Source organism: Manacus candei, unplaced genomic scaffold (genome assembly GCF_025592945.1).
Source record: "Manacus candei isolate 608988 ecotype Guabito, Panama unplaced genomic scaffold, ASM2559294v1 h1tg000088l, whole genome shotgun sequence".
In the NCBI taxonomy this organism is placed as follows: Eukaryota; Metazoa; Chordata; class Aves; order Passeriformes; family Pipridae; genus Manacus; species Manacus candei.
The window spans coordinates 652,164-670,000 of NW_026138136.1; the positions used below are offsets into that span (position 1 = coordinate 652,164).

General features: G+C 35.1%; 1 protein-coding gene across 3 annotated transcripts in view; it reads left to right on the plus strand.

Moving 5' to 3' along the window:
- Positions 1 to 17,837, plus strand: part of ZNF407 (zinc finger protein 407) — a 333,549-nt gene that overhangs the window by 24,403 nt on the left and 291,309 nt on the right. For all 3 annotated transcript variants that reach the window (XM_051812661.1, XM_051812663.1, XM_051812662.1), the window contains exons 2-3: positions 1,026 to 5,846; positions 11,728 to 11,842. In XM_051812661.1, coding sequence (XP_051668621.1) covers positions 1,061 to 5,846; positions 11,728 to 11,842 — 4,901 coding nt within the window. In that variant the 5' untranslated portion in view covers positions 1,026 to 1,060. The remainder of the gene's footprint in view (positions 1 to 1,025; positions 5,847 to 11,727; positions 11,843 to 17,837) is intronic.

A 17,837-nucleotide genomic window follows, 5' to 3' on the forward strand; every position in this document is an offset into this window, starting at 1 on the left:
CAATTACTTAATCTTGTCAGGAAGTACTTACAGTTGTGGTCATGGCCTCATTCAATGAGTAACTGAACAAAAAAACGAATACTTGGATCTGCAACAAATTGATGTTTAAATCATAGTGTAAAGCACATAGATAAACATTTAGTATTTAATCATCTGTTAAAATGAAATGCATTTTCAATTCTCAGTTGCTTCATATCAAAATGAAAAGGTAATAAATGTCAAGATTTGATTTCCCACCCCCATCCCTCTTATAAACTGTGTTGGTAGCATCAGTTTTCTAGTGGTGACATCTTTTTGGGAACAGGAAGGTCAGACTGGACAGTTGAGCCAAAGCTTTTGGTAGCTGGATTTGGATGGTTGGAGTTTGTGCTGGGTTTCAAAGGTGCTGCGCTTTTCTGCACTGCTATTTCATGACTTTTTTTTCTCCTCCTTCCTCCACAGTTGGGAAATGAAATTTTACAAGGTATTTTAGGAATGATGGGATGATACTTGAGGCATAATCTTTTAGAATATGGCTCTATTTGTGTTTTCCCTCTTCAGCAGGTAATCTAAGCCAAGGAAAAAAAGCAAGCTGCATACTTACAATGTTTAACATTTATGTTGACTTTATTTTGGTCGTTGTTGCATAATTATTATAAGTCATGATTATTTCAAGCTTTTAAATTTGGGAACCTGCATTTCTAGTTCAGGAACAGTTAAACATTCCATGACCAGTTCCCTGAAAGCTTTTAATATTTTGTGCCCTAAATATGCTTCCAGAAACAAGGTCAGGCCCAAGTTTAAGTATGTAGTAGATTACTTGATTACACAAAAACTACTGCATCTGGTGCTTGCTCACATGGTGCTCATCACAGTGAGAGCCCTGTAACCAAGTGCCTAGAAGGTGGTTTAGATACCATGCTGAAAATGTAGCCTCATCTCTCTCATTGTATCTTTCTGCCATGATTTTAATTTTCTATACTGCAGGAGTCTTTTTAACTTTTGATTGTGCATAAAAGACTAATAATAACTATTTTGTTTTGTAGGTACAAAACCAAATGATCTACAATTGATAATATCAATGTTAAGGATGGATGAGGAGGAAAATAAGAAGAGAGATGATGTTGATGAGAATTTACAAGTTGAGTTGACAGAAGAATCCTCCAGAAATACATCAGGAGAAAATGCTGGATGTGACTCTTCATCTCAGCAGAAAACAAGGCTTCTACCAGATGAAGTGTTCGGGGACCTTGAAAAGAAAGGAAAAGAGAATGGCACAAACAAAAGAGCGCTGTCAGGATCACCAAGCCTGGATGTTGTTGAAGCAGACAAGCCTGAAAATGTCTCCAGAAAAAGAAAGCAGAGTTCTTCAGAAGACATGAAAGATAGTGGAAGGAAATTACAAAAAGTTTTAGCTGGAGAAGCAGATAGTATGATAGCTGGAGCTGTAAAGAAGGAAGGAGTCACCAGTTGTCCGGGTAGTGACATATTTAATTCAGATATCCTGTGCCTACATTACGATTTCAGATGTGCTGATGATGATTCCATTCACAAGGAAAATAAACATTCGCAAGAGGTATCAGCTACTGTTCCTGATAAGTTTTCTTCAGAAGAAGAAATCAGTGGTGTCTGTACAGTTGGAAACATAGAGAAAGATCTTAAAGGCAAAATAAGTGATGAAGGTTTACCTTCCTCCTCTGATATGGAAAAACATAAACATTTAGAAAGCCTCTCTAAACCATCAAAAGAGCAAATATGCCCTCATGGCAGTTGCATAGATGAATGTGGTTCAGTGCATATGCATGTTAAGCAACATGAGAAATCCAAGATCTTTTGCTGTGAACTTTGTGGTTTTCAGAGTGCTGAAGAGAGTCTCCTGAATTCTCATTTCCTTGGCAAGACTCATCTTCGACGCCAAAATCTTGCTGCACGGGGAGGTTTTGTACAGATATTGACGAAAAAATCCTTTAAAAACCAACAGTCTACTGCAACCAAAGACAGGAAAGTCAGAGCAAAACTTGGGACCAATAAATTACAGACAAGAACTGCTGATGCAAAAGAATTAAGTGTTTGCACTACACTGAAAGACTCAAAAGTAAGCTTGCCTAAACAAAATGATGGCAGTGAACTTGTTGAAACGATACCATCTTCAAATACTCCCACTGAAAAAACAGATACTATGACAGAAGAAACATTGCTTTCTTCTGGTATACGAGGAAATGATGAAGTTCATACTGAAAAACTAGAAATACCGGGACCATCAGAAAATATCTTGCAGAAAACAGAATTTCCTCTAACTACCAAAAAGCTACTTAACAGTTTATACAGGACAAGGAGATTTAATAGACTGAAACATAAAAGAAATGTTTTCCTGTTAAGGTCTTCATTTGGACAGAGTAGGTCTTTCAGATTAAAAAGGCAGGTTAAAAGAAGGTACAGCTTGTTGGGTAATAGTAAGAGAGACAAGTCTGAAACTCGGAGAGTACACATACAGCATATTTCCAGCACACAGCTTAAACCTGGTGATTCAAGCCCTATGTCACATACAGAATTAGAAACTGATGCTAAAAGTAATTGCAATGCTACCGCAGAAATTCAAGATCTTACTGAAGATAAGCCAAATACCCTTTCTTCTAGCACTGCAGGTGCTAAAGATTCTGATGTTAAACTTACTGCTGATCATGGTACTCTTCATACTTGTATGGATTGTGGTCATGTTTTTCAGAACAGAGGAAGTTTGGAAACTCATGTTGCAAAGCTTCATACAAAAAGGGTCCAGTTTCATTGTCAGATGTGTAGCTATTCATCTGGAGTCAGGGAAGACATGAAGCAGCACTGTCAGGACAGTAAACACCAGATGGGTGATTGTAGCTTTAATTGTGAGCTCTGTTCATTTAGCACCTTGAATGTGATGAACCTTCAAAGCCATATGAGTGAAGTGCATAATATGTCCCATAGTTGTCCAACTTGCATTCTTTTTTTTCAATTGGAAGAAGAGCTGATAAATCATCAAAAAAATGAGAAACACAATGGTTCATTATTTCAGCAAGCTACTCCATTGAGTAACAGTGATCAGACCTTGCAAGCGGTAACTTACACTGACTCAGTATCAAACAATAGCCAAAGACTTGCGAGTGAAATGGAAGTATCAATGCAAGCAAAAACTCCAGACTCTTCCTTCATAAGTCATAGAAATGAACTAAAGCATTCTGTTCTGAATAAAACCCAATTTCAATGTAAAAAGTGTTTTTATAAGACAAGATCTTCCACAGTTCTTACAAGGCACATAAAACTCCGACATGCACAAGAATATCACTTCCTTTGCAAAGCATGTAATCTTTACTCACTGAGTAAGGAAGGAATGGAGAAGCATATCAAAAGAAGCAAGCATCTTGAAAATGCCAGGAAAAACAACATTGGACTACGTTTTGAAGAATGTATTGTAAAGGTTTGTGTTGGTGTTGGCGGTATTAAACCAGTGGTGGATACTTCTGTTTCTGGGAGCGGAAATACTCAGTTAGATAAAGAAATTATACATGTTTCATCCTCTTCTGTAGAAACCATATCAAGAAATAAGGAAGTTGTTCCACTTGATCAAAGCACTGGTGAAAACGAATTGGTTTTAGCTAATGCACCCAAAAGAGGAAAACTGAAAGGCACTATTTCTAGGACCTGTACCCATTGTGGTCTCTTGGCCTCCAGTGTTACTAATTTGACTGTTCACATCAGGCGAAAGCACAGTCATCAGTACAGCTATTTGTGTAAGGTTTGCAATTATTACACTGTAACCAAAGGAGATATGGAACGCCACTGTGCAACCAAAAAACACAAAAGTCGTGTTGAAATAGAAGGATGTGGAAAACAGAACTCGGAGATCATTGTTAACCCTGAAGGAGGTAATTTTGAATCCATGATCAAGAAGGTTAACAGCCCCATGACTGCCTTGTATGAACATGCTGAGGATGGTGGCCAGTCACCAGATTTGGAAAATTCTGTCTTAGACAATCAGGAAGTTGAGCGAGGAGATACTGAGCTAAAAGTTATAAATGCCAGTAGGCTGCCAGATTTGCAGCCTGCTATCAATCCATTAAATATAAACCAAGGTGTACCTCTGGAACCAGCAAGGGTTGCTCAAGATGGTGACCCAAGATTCCAGCGAAGAGCAATGGGTGCAAATGACAACAAGTGTGTACACTGCAACTTCATTGCTCATTCTGCTGCTTCTTTAGAGCTGCATGTGAAGCGAAAGCATACAAAACAATTTGAATACTACTGCATGGCTTGTGACTACTATGCTGTTACTCGCAGAGAGATGATTAGGCACGCGGCAACAGAGAAACATAAAATTAGAAGAGAATCTTATGTTTATTCTTCTTCTGGGGAGGAAGCAAATACAGCAAATATTGCTAAAGAAGGCACTGCTTTGCCTCAAGAGGAGCACCATCAGAGCACAGGAGAATCGAAAACTGTTTCAGGTGAAACAGAATGTGCCAATGATGCAGCACGAGGTGATCATATGAGTAAAAGCTTGACTGAGTGTACTGTCTTAGATGAAAATACATCTCCAGGAACCCCTAAAGATGTCAGTTCCCAAAATGCAGTAGGAGATGAACTTGATGAGGAGTCTAAAAATGGAGGAGAAAACCTTTTTTGTGAAGGATTCCAGCAAACACCTCAGAAAGATAAAGTTACTGCACTTTCCAAGGAAGTATCAGTTCAAGAAACAGGTACTTGTGAGGTGCAGAAAAGGAAGCATGGCCAGGAGCTGCTTAACTCAAATGATGATTGCACTGCAGAAAATCAAAATAGATCAAGCAACACAAACTTGAATTCAGGAAAAGGCGAGGAAAGCTTGGAAGAAAATAGTGAAAACCCTGAAGTAGAGTGTAGAAACAAAGACAGTCTCAAAATAAAATCACTGAAGAAAAATAACCCACTTATGCTAAGTCTTCCAGAAACAAGTAGTGCAGTAGAGCAATCAAATTTTTCTGGAAACATTGGAGAAATGGTACAAAATATACATAGTTTAGATGGTGACAGAAGTTTCAGAGAGGATCCTACTGGGGAGGAGGAAGAAGCCCTTATGGAAGCACAACATGAAGCTGAAGTAACTATAAATAACAATGTTTGGGAGGCAGATGGCTCAACAGCTGAAGGCATGCAAGAAAGTAGTAATGAGCCTTTAGGAACAATTATCAGTGGTGATGATAAAGGAAAGGCAACACAAAATTTTGGCAAGTTTGATTCTTCTATAGTAAGGTTAAAAAGTCATCAGGATGGGGAGGCCACTGACCAGTCTGCAGAAGGACAGGTGCTGGGTGCAGTGAAAGCTAATGAGCTCACCATGAAAGCAGACACTTCACCAAGTGGTGGGAAAAAGAAGAAGTCAGAAGGAATTTCCCTTGGGGAATCGACACGTATTCGCTGTGATGACTGTGGTTTTCTAGCAGATGGTTTGAGCGGACTGAATGTTCACATAGCCATGAAACATCCTTCAAAGGAAAAACATTTTCATTGCTTACTCTGCGGAAAATCATTTTACACAGAGAGCAACCTTCACCAGCACTTGGCCAGTGCTGGGCACTTGCGAAATGAGCAGGCGAGTGTGGAGGAGCTGCCTGAAGGAGGCGCAACCTTTAAGTGTTTGAAGTGCACGGAGCCCTTCGATTCGGAGCAGAGCTTGTTTCTCCACATCAAAGAGCAACATGAAGAGCTGCTGCGCGAAGTGAATAAATACATTGTGGAAGACACTGAGCAAATAAACAGGGAGAGGGAAGAGAACCAAGGCAATGTCTGCAAGTATTGTGGGAAGATGTGTAGAAGTAGCAATTCCATGGCCTTCCTAGCTCACATCCGTACCCATACAGGTATGGAATACTCTCTTTGCAAGTGGTCTCTTTCAAAGAGAGTGACTTATGCCATTGTTCTTTTTCTGCTTGTTAATTTCTTTAACATTTCTTATGAACTGGCATTTGTATTGCCTGATGAGCCCCTGATGAAATTCAAAATTACCTAAAGGGGTATGAAAATACAGTAATCAAAGGGCAGAAAATGTAAGAACATTTTAAGTGCAGTCACCTTTCTGCTTTTTGTTCCATATAGAGAGATTTTCTTCCTTTTAATCTAAATTGTAACCAGTGAGTGGTTCTTAAATTTATATAATGACGTGGTGATGTTTGAGAGAACAATTAGTTGGTCTTTCTAATTTTCTCTTCCTTGCACTTGTTTAATGTCCAAATTGTTTATTTAATTTCAATTCAATGAAACTTTCAGCATTACATAATGTTTCAGGATAGACATTTAATATTACATCATTCCTAAATAAATACCAATAAGATACAACAAGAAGTTTTTGTAGAAATGAGTTATAGGGATTGGAACTGGTCAGCCTTTTTGGAAGGTGGTGTGCAGTGCTGATGTGATGCACAGGGACATAGCATCTGATTTAGTTTCTGTGCTGATCACACTTTCAATTCATTTTTATGTTTAATTTTAAGTGGAAAATTTAAAAACATTTCTGCAGAAAAATGCATAAGCTGCAGTTCTAAATTTATGTAAAAATTCACTGCGATGTTTCTATAAACCTGCCATACATTCTTTATTTTAAATAGACAGCTTTTCTAAATCACTGAGCTCTGCTTAGACAGGTGGTGTCTCCATGGTTGAATTTATGAGTGGATTTGAATAATAAATTCACATTTCAATGAACATATTTTCATTAAAACTGTAAGGTTTATTTTACTGTACTTTTAAATAATGGCTTATTATGGAAGCTATAGTTTAAATTCATGCAGTATTTGAAACTTAGTGCATGGTTACAAGGAAGAGAACAAAAAGGTACGAGAAAAGAAACATAAAAGAATGGTAATTCCTGACATAATCCTAAAATAGTTTTGTAAGGTTTTTTTATGAAAAGGCGAGGGCGTGACTGGACAACAAATCCTTAAATTAATCTTGGGGAACATGGACATTGTATTTCAAACCTTTCAAAGTATTTTACTATAACTGCAGTATACATGTATACCAATAACTCACATACTTAATACTTTCAGCATTACTTCTGTCCTGTCAATAACGTAGTTATCTGTATTGCTTCAGCTAATATCCAACTTTGAATGCGGTGTTAAGTCTTTAGAAGGATGCTTGTGTTCACATGGTCAGAACAGCTGTATAAGCCCTTAATATGCCCTCTTACGGCAGATAAAACTGAATAAAACTAAGGGGGAGGATGCTAATGGAGCTCTCTTTAGAATTCTTTATGCAACTGTCTGGTCAAGACATGTTGCTTATAATTGATGTGTCCATTACTTGAATTCTCTTGTAATTATAGTCAATAAGTCTTGTAAATGTGTTAAAGCTCACTAAAAGCATACAAATTCAAGAACAGAGTAAGGCTAATAATTTAAAATAATCAATGTAGGCATTTCAGCACTTAATTTCCCTTGTGTGTTGATAGCTGATCATTCTTAATCCATTAAGATTTATTTAGTCGTTTACAATGCAAAATAGGTTTGCACTGGTCACTTGTGCCATTTGAAAATGTCCACCAGGTTAAGTGCAGAATGTAGTCCATTAGTCTTCCTTGACTGTATGTATTAATTGCATTTAAAATCAAGTTAATGTGGATGTGAAAGTGAGGTAACTATCAATATATGACAAAGCAACCCTACTTACATAAGTTACATCATTGATTGTAACATTAAGTAAAAGTTAGTGTACTTTTTAACATCTTGTGTGTAGGACTTATCATGGAGTATATTTTTATTGTGCTTTCGGATAGCACTAAATATGCAAAGCAGTAAAAGAATACGTTTAATTTTGCAAGTCACTTTTTGGTGGTGTGTGCAGAGGTATAGAAGGGTTACAGAATCGAGTTTTATCTGCCCTCTCTCACTGCACCCTTAAATGAAATGCTTTTCTTATTCTTTGCTTATTCACATAAATAGTAATGCGGAGATTTTTATTAATAGTTAATGGGAAGAAGTCTTTCTCTTCTGATACATATTTTCGTATTTGTGGTTTTCTTTGTGTCTTATAGAACCCTTTCTTCCAATCTGTATCACAATGGATGCAGTTTAATAAGAAACAAATATTTTTAGGTTATTGGGAGTGGTGGCAGAGGGAAATGACCTACTCCACCAACTGTATATACACTGACTTGTAACATTGGTGAGGCAAATTGCAGTATTTCCAGTTTCTCATCTGTTCAAGGGTAACAACAGGTACATAATAGGAGCATGGCTGCACATTTTCCCATTTATTTTTCTGATTATGTGCTTTTAAAAAGATCTTTCTTCAGCATCTGGATGTGTATAAATATGTTTATACATGTGTGTATGTGTGTGTAACCATACCCAACTCCTTGCCTTTTTTTTAAATTGAGTAATTAGTGATGGTTTGGGTTGGTAGGGGGAAGGGAAGGGAAAGTTTTACAAAGATATAACTAATGATTTCCATTAATAGAAAAATAATGTTTCAAAATACCATTTAATAATGTAGGAGATTTTCGCATTGCAAATGAAAGGAAAGCTTTACTAGAGAGGACATAACAAATAAGTCCATCAAATGTTGACAAGTGAAAATGAGGAAGTGTAAAGAAGAATAAAAGGAGTAGTAGAGGTGGAAGACTTTTTAGTTCGCAATTGATGGAGGTCCCATAAACTTAATTAACAATCAACATCTGAGGAAAAATCACCTGCAACCACATCATCTTTGTTTCTTTTCTTGTCAGATTTCTCCGTTAATGTCAGTTTTGTCCAATGTAAGTGTGGTATCTTACTCCCTTGTCCTAAACATAGGAGGAAATGGTACGATGATATTTCATGTGGCTCTGCCCGCTTTGTATTGGGCCTGAGCTAGGAACACGGCTGTGCCTGCAGGTGCAATGATGTTGCCTTTGCCTGGCTTAAAGCTGAGACAGTGATTTCTTTTTTACAGCTTTGGGTCTGTATTGTCCTAATGTAAAGTGAGGACTATGAACTCGAGTCTTTTGTTATAAAACAGTAGCATGGTTTGTGTCTGCCTGATTAGAACTCTTAAATTTAGTCTTATTTTCAGTTTGGTGTGGTGGTGGTTTATTGTTTTTTCTTTTTTGTTGCTGTTATGTTTTTGTTTTGTTTTGTTTGTTGTTGGTTGGTTGGTTTGGTTTTCCCCTAATTCTCTTGTTAAGAGTATTATTGTTTACTGCTACCATCAGAAAATGTACACTTGTTTTCCATGCCATAACTTGTGGGTAAAGTAATCTTGGTTTTGTTTGGTTTTGGGGGTTTTTTTAAGTAATTTGGTTGAAAAGATGCTATATTGAAAGTATTTTTATCATTTTTCTGAGAACTAAAAGCTAAGTGCAAATCTAATATATGACATTAACAGCATAAGAGAACTATTAAAGTTTGTGATAAATATGGCTAAGTAATGGTTTATTGCTTCAACATTGTTTCAGATAGCTTTATGGCAAATACAGATTTTATTTTTTCCCTGTTAGTTTAACTCTTAGTCTACTGTCTTCATTTTTAATATAAAATTTTGGGTTGCTCCACTCAAGAACATACTGGAACAAATTTGGCACCAGCAACCTAAAAGGGAGATATGCTGCTTTTATTTTAGGTGATAAGTACTGACAAGCTTGCCTGCACTTGAATTTTCATGGAGTTTAAACGGAGACGTTAACGGATATTCAGCTCTGGATCTGAGGAAAAAAAATCAAAAACATTCAAGGCCTCAGTGGTTTTTGGATGAGAGCAGTCAACAGAATAATACATTTCTGTATTGTCAGCACACCATAGCCACAATTGGTCTTAACTCAAGTCCTACACAAAGGAGTCATGTAAATGGAAAACAGCAAAGGTCTTGCATGGAAGCCCTGTGGGACACCTGCAGTAACAGAATGAGGAACAAATTTACAATTTAATCAGTAGGAGAGAAACTAAGGGAACATAGGATTGAATCCACATGGTATTTGAATTCTATGAGAAAAAGAGCAGTATAAACACCAATGGATTTAAAAAAATCCTCTCCAACTGTGGTCTTGATGTTATTAATTGTGCAATTAAAGATCATAAGTTAAAACGTCAACTTTTAATATTATTTTAATGCAAAGATAGTTTTCTTTATTTGCAGGGATATCTTTGTAGAATGCAGTGTTGATTTGAAATGTCACCAAATTAATGATTAATTTAGTTTTATCAGGATCATTTAAATAAACTGGGGTTTTTTAGAGTGATGGATAGAATGTGATTGCTGTGAGCTGCAGTCTAAACCTGCTTTTGACATTTAAACATATAAAGCTGACTAGATATAACCATTGAGGTGCTAAATATATTTTACATCTACTTCCAACAGTAGAAATGGAAGTATTAAGAGATCTGGCTTCATTGTCATTGAACTGTGAAATATTCAACCTTGTCTGCCAGTGCTTAGTACTGTTGACTTTTTTATTTCAGTTAGAAGATTAAAATTAAATGCTTCATTTTTCGTTAGCTTTTGGGAATTAAATTGAAATTTAAGACTCTAAAAATTTTTACTAAGATCCTCAATTTCACCCGTGCATTCTTGGAGGATGTTCTGTTTTCAAGGGCAAAGCAAAAAGGGTCATCGATCAAGTATGGTATAGTGCAACATTTTTCTTATCAGAACTCTTTATGTATATTTATTAAAGATCCCATATTTCATATTATGCTTAACTGTATTGGAAGAAGTACTTCACAAAACATATATTAAACATAATATGAAGACTCTGTGACCATATTGTACTTACTTTTAACTGCAATTCCATGATTTTGATTTACTGATTTAAGGATTTAGTGGTCAGAAAATTGTGAAGTGCTACTAGAATAGTGTTGCTGCATAATAACATGGAGACTGGCATGTGCCCAGTTTAACTATGTCAGTAAAAAAATAGTTTTTCCATCTTGAGAGAGGATCACTGTTAATTAAGATAGACAAATAATTTGATTTTTTTCTGAACTGATGGGATACGAGAAATAGGCTGATACTTCTTCCTTGGAGAAATAATTTCAGAGTTCTTTGGTTTGCAGCAGACATTTAGTATTAAAGTTTGTTCTTGAAATAAATAATAGCCAAAATGTCAATACTTCTGTTTTGCAGAATAATCGTAAATTCTTGACCATAAAACAGTCATAAAGGCATAATATTTTATCCACTGTATATTCATACATTGCATGCCATTACAATAGCTAGGTGATGAATCATTTTCTGTGTGTGACAGAACAAATCTGAAATACCAATGCTAATGTGAAATCTATTCAAAGTCAGAAGACTTGTAAAATTACTTTGCTTTAAAAATATTTGCTTAAAAAACAAGTACATTTTGCAGTTTACACTGATACCAAGCCTCTTTAAGACCATTACCTGGTCCCCATTTGGAAATGGGGAAAGGGGTAGAACAACTTCTGCCATCTTGTTGAAGTGTTATCTACCTACTATGTTGTCCTCATTTAATGCATTTTGTGGGGTTTTTAAGAAAAAGAACAAATTAAAAGTTAAGAGAGTATTTTCTGTGATGTTGAACTTTAGGAAACTTGAGTGAGTAATTTATAGTGTATACTGTCTGTGTCCTGGGAGTTACAAATTTATGTACAAGATACCTTTTTTATTAGGCAAAAATCTCAAACAGGTTAAATGTGGGATAGGCTTTTTAAAAGGTTATTTTTTCTCAGGATTTTTATTTCTTTAACCGTGGGTGATATTTTATTCTAATTCAACTCATATCTTATGCTAAATTTTACTTAGGATCAAAGCCATTCAAGTGCAAGATATGCCACTTTGCAACAGCTCAGCTCGGAGATGCCAGAAACCATGTCAAGAGGCACCTTGGGATGAGGGAATACAAGTGTCATGTCTGTGGGTGAGTAAATTGAAACAGTCTCCACCATGGTTAACCAGGAGAAGAGCGCAGGATATGCATTGTTTCAGAGTTGAAAACTGTGATGTGAGCAAGAGTGGCTAAAATTATGCATGCATATCCTCCTTTCCATTGTTATGGTAAATTCCTTAAATACAGTTATGACATTCTTTTCCCACTTCTAATCCTGCACTGAAGATGAGCAATTTTATGGGCTACAAGGTCAATTTGAACCTGTAATCTGTAAATTGACTAAATTATAGGATGTTCATTCACATTGCCAGAGAGAACTGTAAATTCCATTTAAAGACATAAAAAATATATAATATAGACTTTACTGTGTGGGGTTTTTTCTTTTGCTATACTGTTATAATTTTAGTACCATTAACAGATTTCTGGACTCCATTAGGGTTTTCATTCTTTACGAAAACAAAACAGAAGACAGGTTTTTCAAACAAACGGATCTAAAATATTGCAGGCATAAGACTTAAAATAAATTGAAGTCTTTTATGTATGCTTGTGTTCCTGTTTGTTACCCAAAAAATCTTGTTTTTCTTTTTACAATCATTATTTCCTCGGAAGGATCGTTCATAATGTTTAATTGTCCTTCAAATGCGTTGCATTTAATAGGAGGCATTGAGAGTCCTTAATGCAAAACTAATTAATTTAGCAGAAATGTTTAAAAGGTTTTAAAATGCCATGGCATATATGGTACATCATAGGACATTCAAAGTTGGATTTTAATACCCTAGTTCTGATTAAAAATATATTTTAATGTTATTATGCTGAAGAAATTAACTAATATATGCATCAAATAAAAATATTTTACTCAAACCTATGTAATCTGCTATAGCGGTCTTATGGCTAATGTGTAGAGGAGCACAGGTTCAATTAGATAAAGCAGTGCACACATGAAAAGTGTGGTGTGATGTTGGGGATAATATTCAGCAAGAGAGGTTTTTTAGCCTTAGTGTACCAATCTACTGCAGGACAAAGTGAGTTACATATTTTAAAGGACAAGGGTATCTTCAGCTGAAGATGCAGATGAGTGATTTTCACTGATTCATCTCTCTGTTTTTCAAATAATTTTGCATGCAGCATTATGAGATACTTTGGATGGATTTGCTCACTTCAGAAAATTAATTGCTGACATCTTGAAACAAGAAATAAAAACGTATAAGCCCAATTCTTAAGTCCACTGTATATCCATAGTAGAATAACTTGTGCTACTCCTTATTTTGCAACCTGGGTAAAAGGAACATGGTAGGCTGGTTTATATTGTTTTAAAAATATTTATTTACTATCTCTGCTATAGGAATTGCCAAGAATTTGACATATGAGATAGTTAACAGCTGCAGATCCACAGAACTGTTTAGCTAAGCCTAAGCTCTGTTCTTTAGAAGTTGTCCACAAACTTGAATTCGTTCTTTATTCAATTCTCTTTTAACTTAAACTGAAAAATCATCATATTAGTTAACTATTTAATTGTGAGAGGAAAAGTAAAATAAATCTCAAATTAACTAATACAGTATCTTTTTTAAAACAGAGAATTAAAATTATTAGGATTTGGCACAGTGCCTCGTTTTTTCAAAAACTCATTTTATCACTTCAGGATTGACATGTCTGACAGAACCTGTCTCAGAAATTATACAACTCTCAGTTGCGATTCACAATGGTTATGCAAGAGAGAGATTAAAACACGTATGAATGATTTAAACTTTGGATTGGAATGTTAGTCACTTTCCTAAGCCGATCGCTTACTGTATGTTGCTGACATGTCATACCTGGTAGCCAAGCAGGTACTCATTTTCCATTTTTGTGTAGTATTGTATTGCTAATTTTCATCAACAACCTGAAGCTGTGCTGTTTAGGTATGGCAAAACAATGGGCTGAAGAGACATACACCACAATACCCTGTGCTCACAAAAATCTGATTTATGTCCATCTTTAAATAATCATTACATTTCACTTAATGTGCACCAAAAATGAATTTTAACAATTGTACACTAACCCTGTTTTATTTGGAAAAGACATTCTTGTACTGTAGCTAACAGTTCTGAAGAATTGATCAGGATTTGAAGAAGGAATGACCAGAGCAGTTTGATCCTTAGTCCATAGAATGAATATGCCATATCTATATGTGGCAGAGGAGAAACAAGTGTTAATAGCCTGTGCTGTATTTCTGCTCTTTTAATTGAAAGGACCGGGTAGTGTGTTAGTTAAAAAAATAAAGTAGCAACATAAAAAAAAATAAAATTGCTGGGATTGGCTATCGTATTAGTGGCACTATAGAGCATTGGTACATTAACACCACTGACAATGTCAATTCATTATCATTGATGGCTAAATAATCTTAGAAATGCTCAGTGGACCTATTAGTTCCTGAACATAAGCAGCTCATGCTGCATTTCTTCATTAGCTTTAATTGCTATAAATTTTACCTTTTTAAAAATCATGCTTTAAAAGGTGAAGTGATCTTTCAGGAACATTAACTCTGTAATTTTGTCACAAACAGAAGGTCCTGCACTATGTTTTCTTTTCTACAGTAGTTAATACTCTGTCCTCTGACTTTCAGATTCATAGTAATAAGCCCTCTGCTAGTTGTGAGGATAAACTGTGTTTCAACGCAATTTTTGTGTTTTGAATCTACTTGGGCACATTTTAAAGGTGAAATGTCAGTGCAACATCATGGTGTAGTGTGGTCTCAAAATACCACTTTTCTAAAAGACAAATTATTTGGAAATTTTTATCTTACAAAAAAAGGGAAAAAGCTGTATTTTTTGTGCTGTTTTAGGAAGGGTTTGCTATATCTCAATTTTCCAAGTGATCTTCATATTTACATGCTACAAAGTATACAATATATAATTCACTTAGTTGTTGAAAAAGGCAGTAATTTTGCTGTGTTGTTTTTTTTTTTAATTGAAGTTCAGGGTTTGTTTTTCTCCAGCTGCACAGAGAAACTACATGACACAGAAATTGGACACTACTAATGTTTTAACATTTGGAATAAACTGTCTGCTACTCATTTCCTTATCACAGATGTGTGTTAATTGTTTTCTTTTCCATAACCAGGGATGTAAAATATATCCCATTATTTCAGGGGTAGTGTCCGTTTTCTGTGGGTAGCAAACTGCTGCAAGTTTGAATTGAATTTTTGAAAGTCTGGCTCTAAAATTGGCTGATAACCTGGGTTAGATGAGAAAATCTTGGTTGCCCAGCACTTAAAATTTTTGTTTCATTTCATGGTGAAATGCAGTGAAAAGGCTTATCATGCACTTTTCAAATTTTATGCCTTAGGTAGAACATGAAAAATGCATTGTTCTGCAATTGAGATTTTGAACAGAACTTACAGTCAATGTTTGATTTAAAAATGTGTGTACTATTCCTTTGCTTTTTTCTTGCCTTTGATTTCAGAATCAGAATTTTTGGGGGTGTAGTTATATAGTTATATGTTTCAAGTAAGATGGGCTGCTTCTTTCTTTTGTTTTTTTTTCTCCTTTATGACTTCTTAAAAATCGACTGAGGAAGATGGGTATAAGGTAGGTTTGGATTTTTAGGAAAATTTTCAGTATTTAAAAAATGCATATAAACATTTTTTTCCACCTTCCTACAAATTGAAAGGGCATTTGTAGCAATGTCTTTATTATGTTTATTACACATATAGTATTTCATATATAGCAGTCAAGTGTTTTAAGAACAAAACTAAGTATTTTAGACACAAAGGAATTTGGAGGGGCTTGGAAAAGGCTGGATTTTTTCTGTATTTTACTGCAGTAGTTCTTTCTTGTAGTTTTTTATTGTTGGTGGGTTTTTTTTTCCTTTGTTTTGGTCTTTTGGTGGATGGAGGTGTTAATATTTTTTTGCTTTCTGCTCCTTAGTTTTCAATTTGCTTTGAAACTCTTTTTCGCAGTTAGTTCTCAAAATGTCATATGATGTTCTGCTAAATAAGTGTTTTACTAAATTCAGTTATTTTTTAAAGCCTTCTGTAAATAAGCTTTGAGGACAGTTATTGTGTCCCAAGCATGGAAATCACTTCTGCTGCTGTTGTTAATGCTGTTGTTAAAGAGTAGTTCAGAGATTTGTAAAGTTTAGTATTTTAGTGACACTGGTTGCTTTGACAATGTCTGAAGAAAAATACTCACCCTATATTGAGCACAATGGCTAATAGATCTTTGTTCTTTATAGGTAAGGATATGCTTTGATCAGCTGCATTAAAAAAATTTGGCTGTACTCCTGTGTGCTGTGTTCTAAAATATCTTCTAGATTTTCAGATTTTTTAACTGATTACTGTTAATTGCAGGCTACTTTTAGTGAAAGCCTGCTTTTAAGATTACTTTTAGCCAGCAAAAAAGACTTATTCATAAATTTATTGGTGGGAGTAGGAAAAACATTATATTTTCAAGGATGCCTTAATGTACTGTAATGTAAATTAATTATTTATATTTGTGCAGTTTGGGAAATCTTAAATAGAAAGTTTCTACTCTAGTAAAACTATTTTTGTGTGGTATTACCTAGTTTTTTTGTGCATTAGAAGGGATCTCTGTGTAGATGATTATAATGTCACTTTCTGACCTTTGCAGCTTGAGTAATTGTAAATCATTGCTTCATAACGTGTCAGAGAATGTCTGTACTAGGGAATTAAATGGCAGAATATAATAGACCAAATTATTGCCTGTCATGTTTTCAACAACACAGTTAGTATTTGAGTTACACTTAATCATTACGTGCATTAGCAACTTCATTGGAATCCAGCTTCAGGCTGAGCATGAAATACATTACATTATTTAAACCTCTAATGGTAGAAGTCATTTATTTGTGTTGAAGTGTACAACATGCAGAGTTTCATAAAGCAAGGAACACTTGAGAGCTTAATTTATCCAAATCAAAGTCTAAATGCAGATAAACACAAGTGGCAAAAATTAGTAATTTTTATAGTCTGGAAATATTTAAAAATACATGGTTGTGGGTAATTGTAGGCAGCAGGAATAAATTAAAATCACTATTTTTAGTCACCTCTGAGAATTAAAAGTGTTTTATACCTAAATAATCAAATGCATCATGAAATTGCATTTTTGAATGAATAATTAATTACACACATCATATCTACAGATGTGTCCAAACAAAAAGTATATATTTGGTGCAGCTGTTTAGATCAGAGATAATTGCATGTGAGATGACTGTTCCAGATACAGCTATTCTTACTTTCTCAATCTACATTTTGCCATTTGGTCCTATCATATACTTGTGTCTACATTTACTTTAGTAAAGAAAAATGGGGTGAACCTATGTAACAGCTTTTCAAACTTGCATATGCTTTAAAAAAAATTAATACAAAAATGTTAGGAAAATACATAGAGTTAAGTAACAGATGTGTTATATTATCTTGCCAATTTTTGTTCACTTATCTATCATTTTATTAGATTTGCAAACCTGACCTTCAGTGTGAGACTGTGAGTCTCTCTTTTTGCTATTTAAGAAAACTACTTGAAGTGGAAGGAATTTACTTTTATTCAGAAAAGCTCCCAGCATCTTTAAACAACTGGTATGGATTCCAGGGCATGTTGTTCAAGACTGTCCTGGCCTGGAAGTCTGCCATGGAGTTGGCTAGAGTTAAAGCAAATGAGTGGGAGACTCCCGCACAGGCAGTAGAAGGACTCTTCTGTTTGAGACTGCTGTTACAATCGATACAAAAAAGTCAAGACCAACTTTCTGACTTAATAAAATGTGTTTTTAGCAATTTGTATGCTAAATGGGATTATAATAATGATTTAGTTGTGCTTGCTGAAGAGACAAGGTATATAAGGGACATACTCATGAGACTGTATGTTTTTATTTGAATTGGAGATAGTGATTCAGACTGATATCCCAACTGCATGCAATCCAATTCAGTGCACTCCCAAATGGTAATTATCAAGATGCACAGTGGTGTGACTATGATACATGTGACATGTGTAACTACTGCTTTTACAGACATGCATTTTTAATTTGTTATTTTACT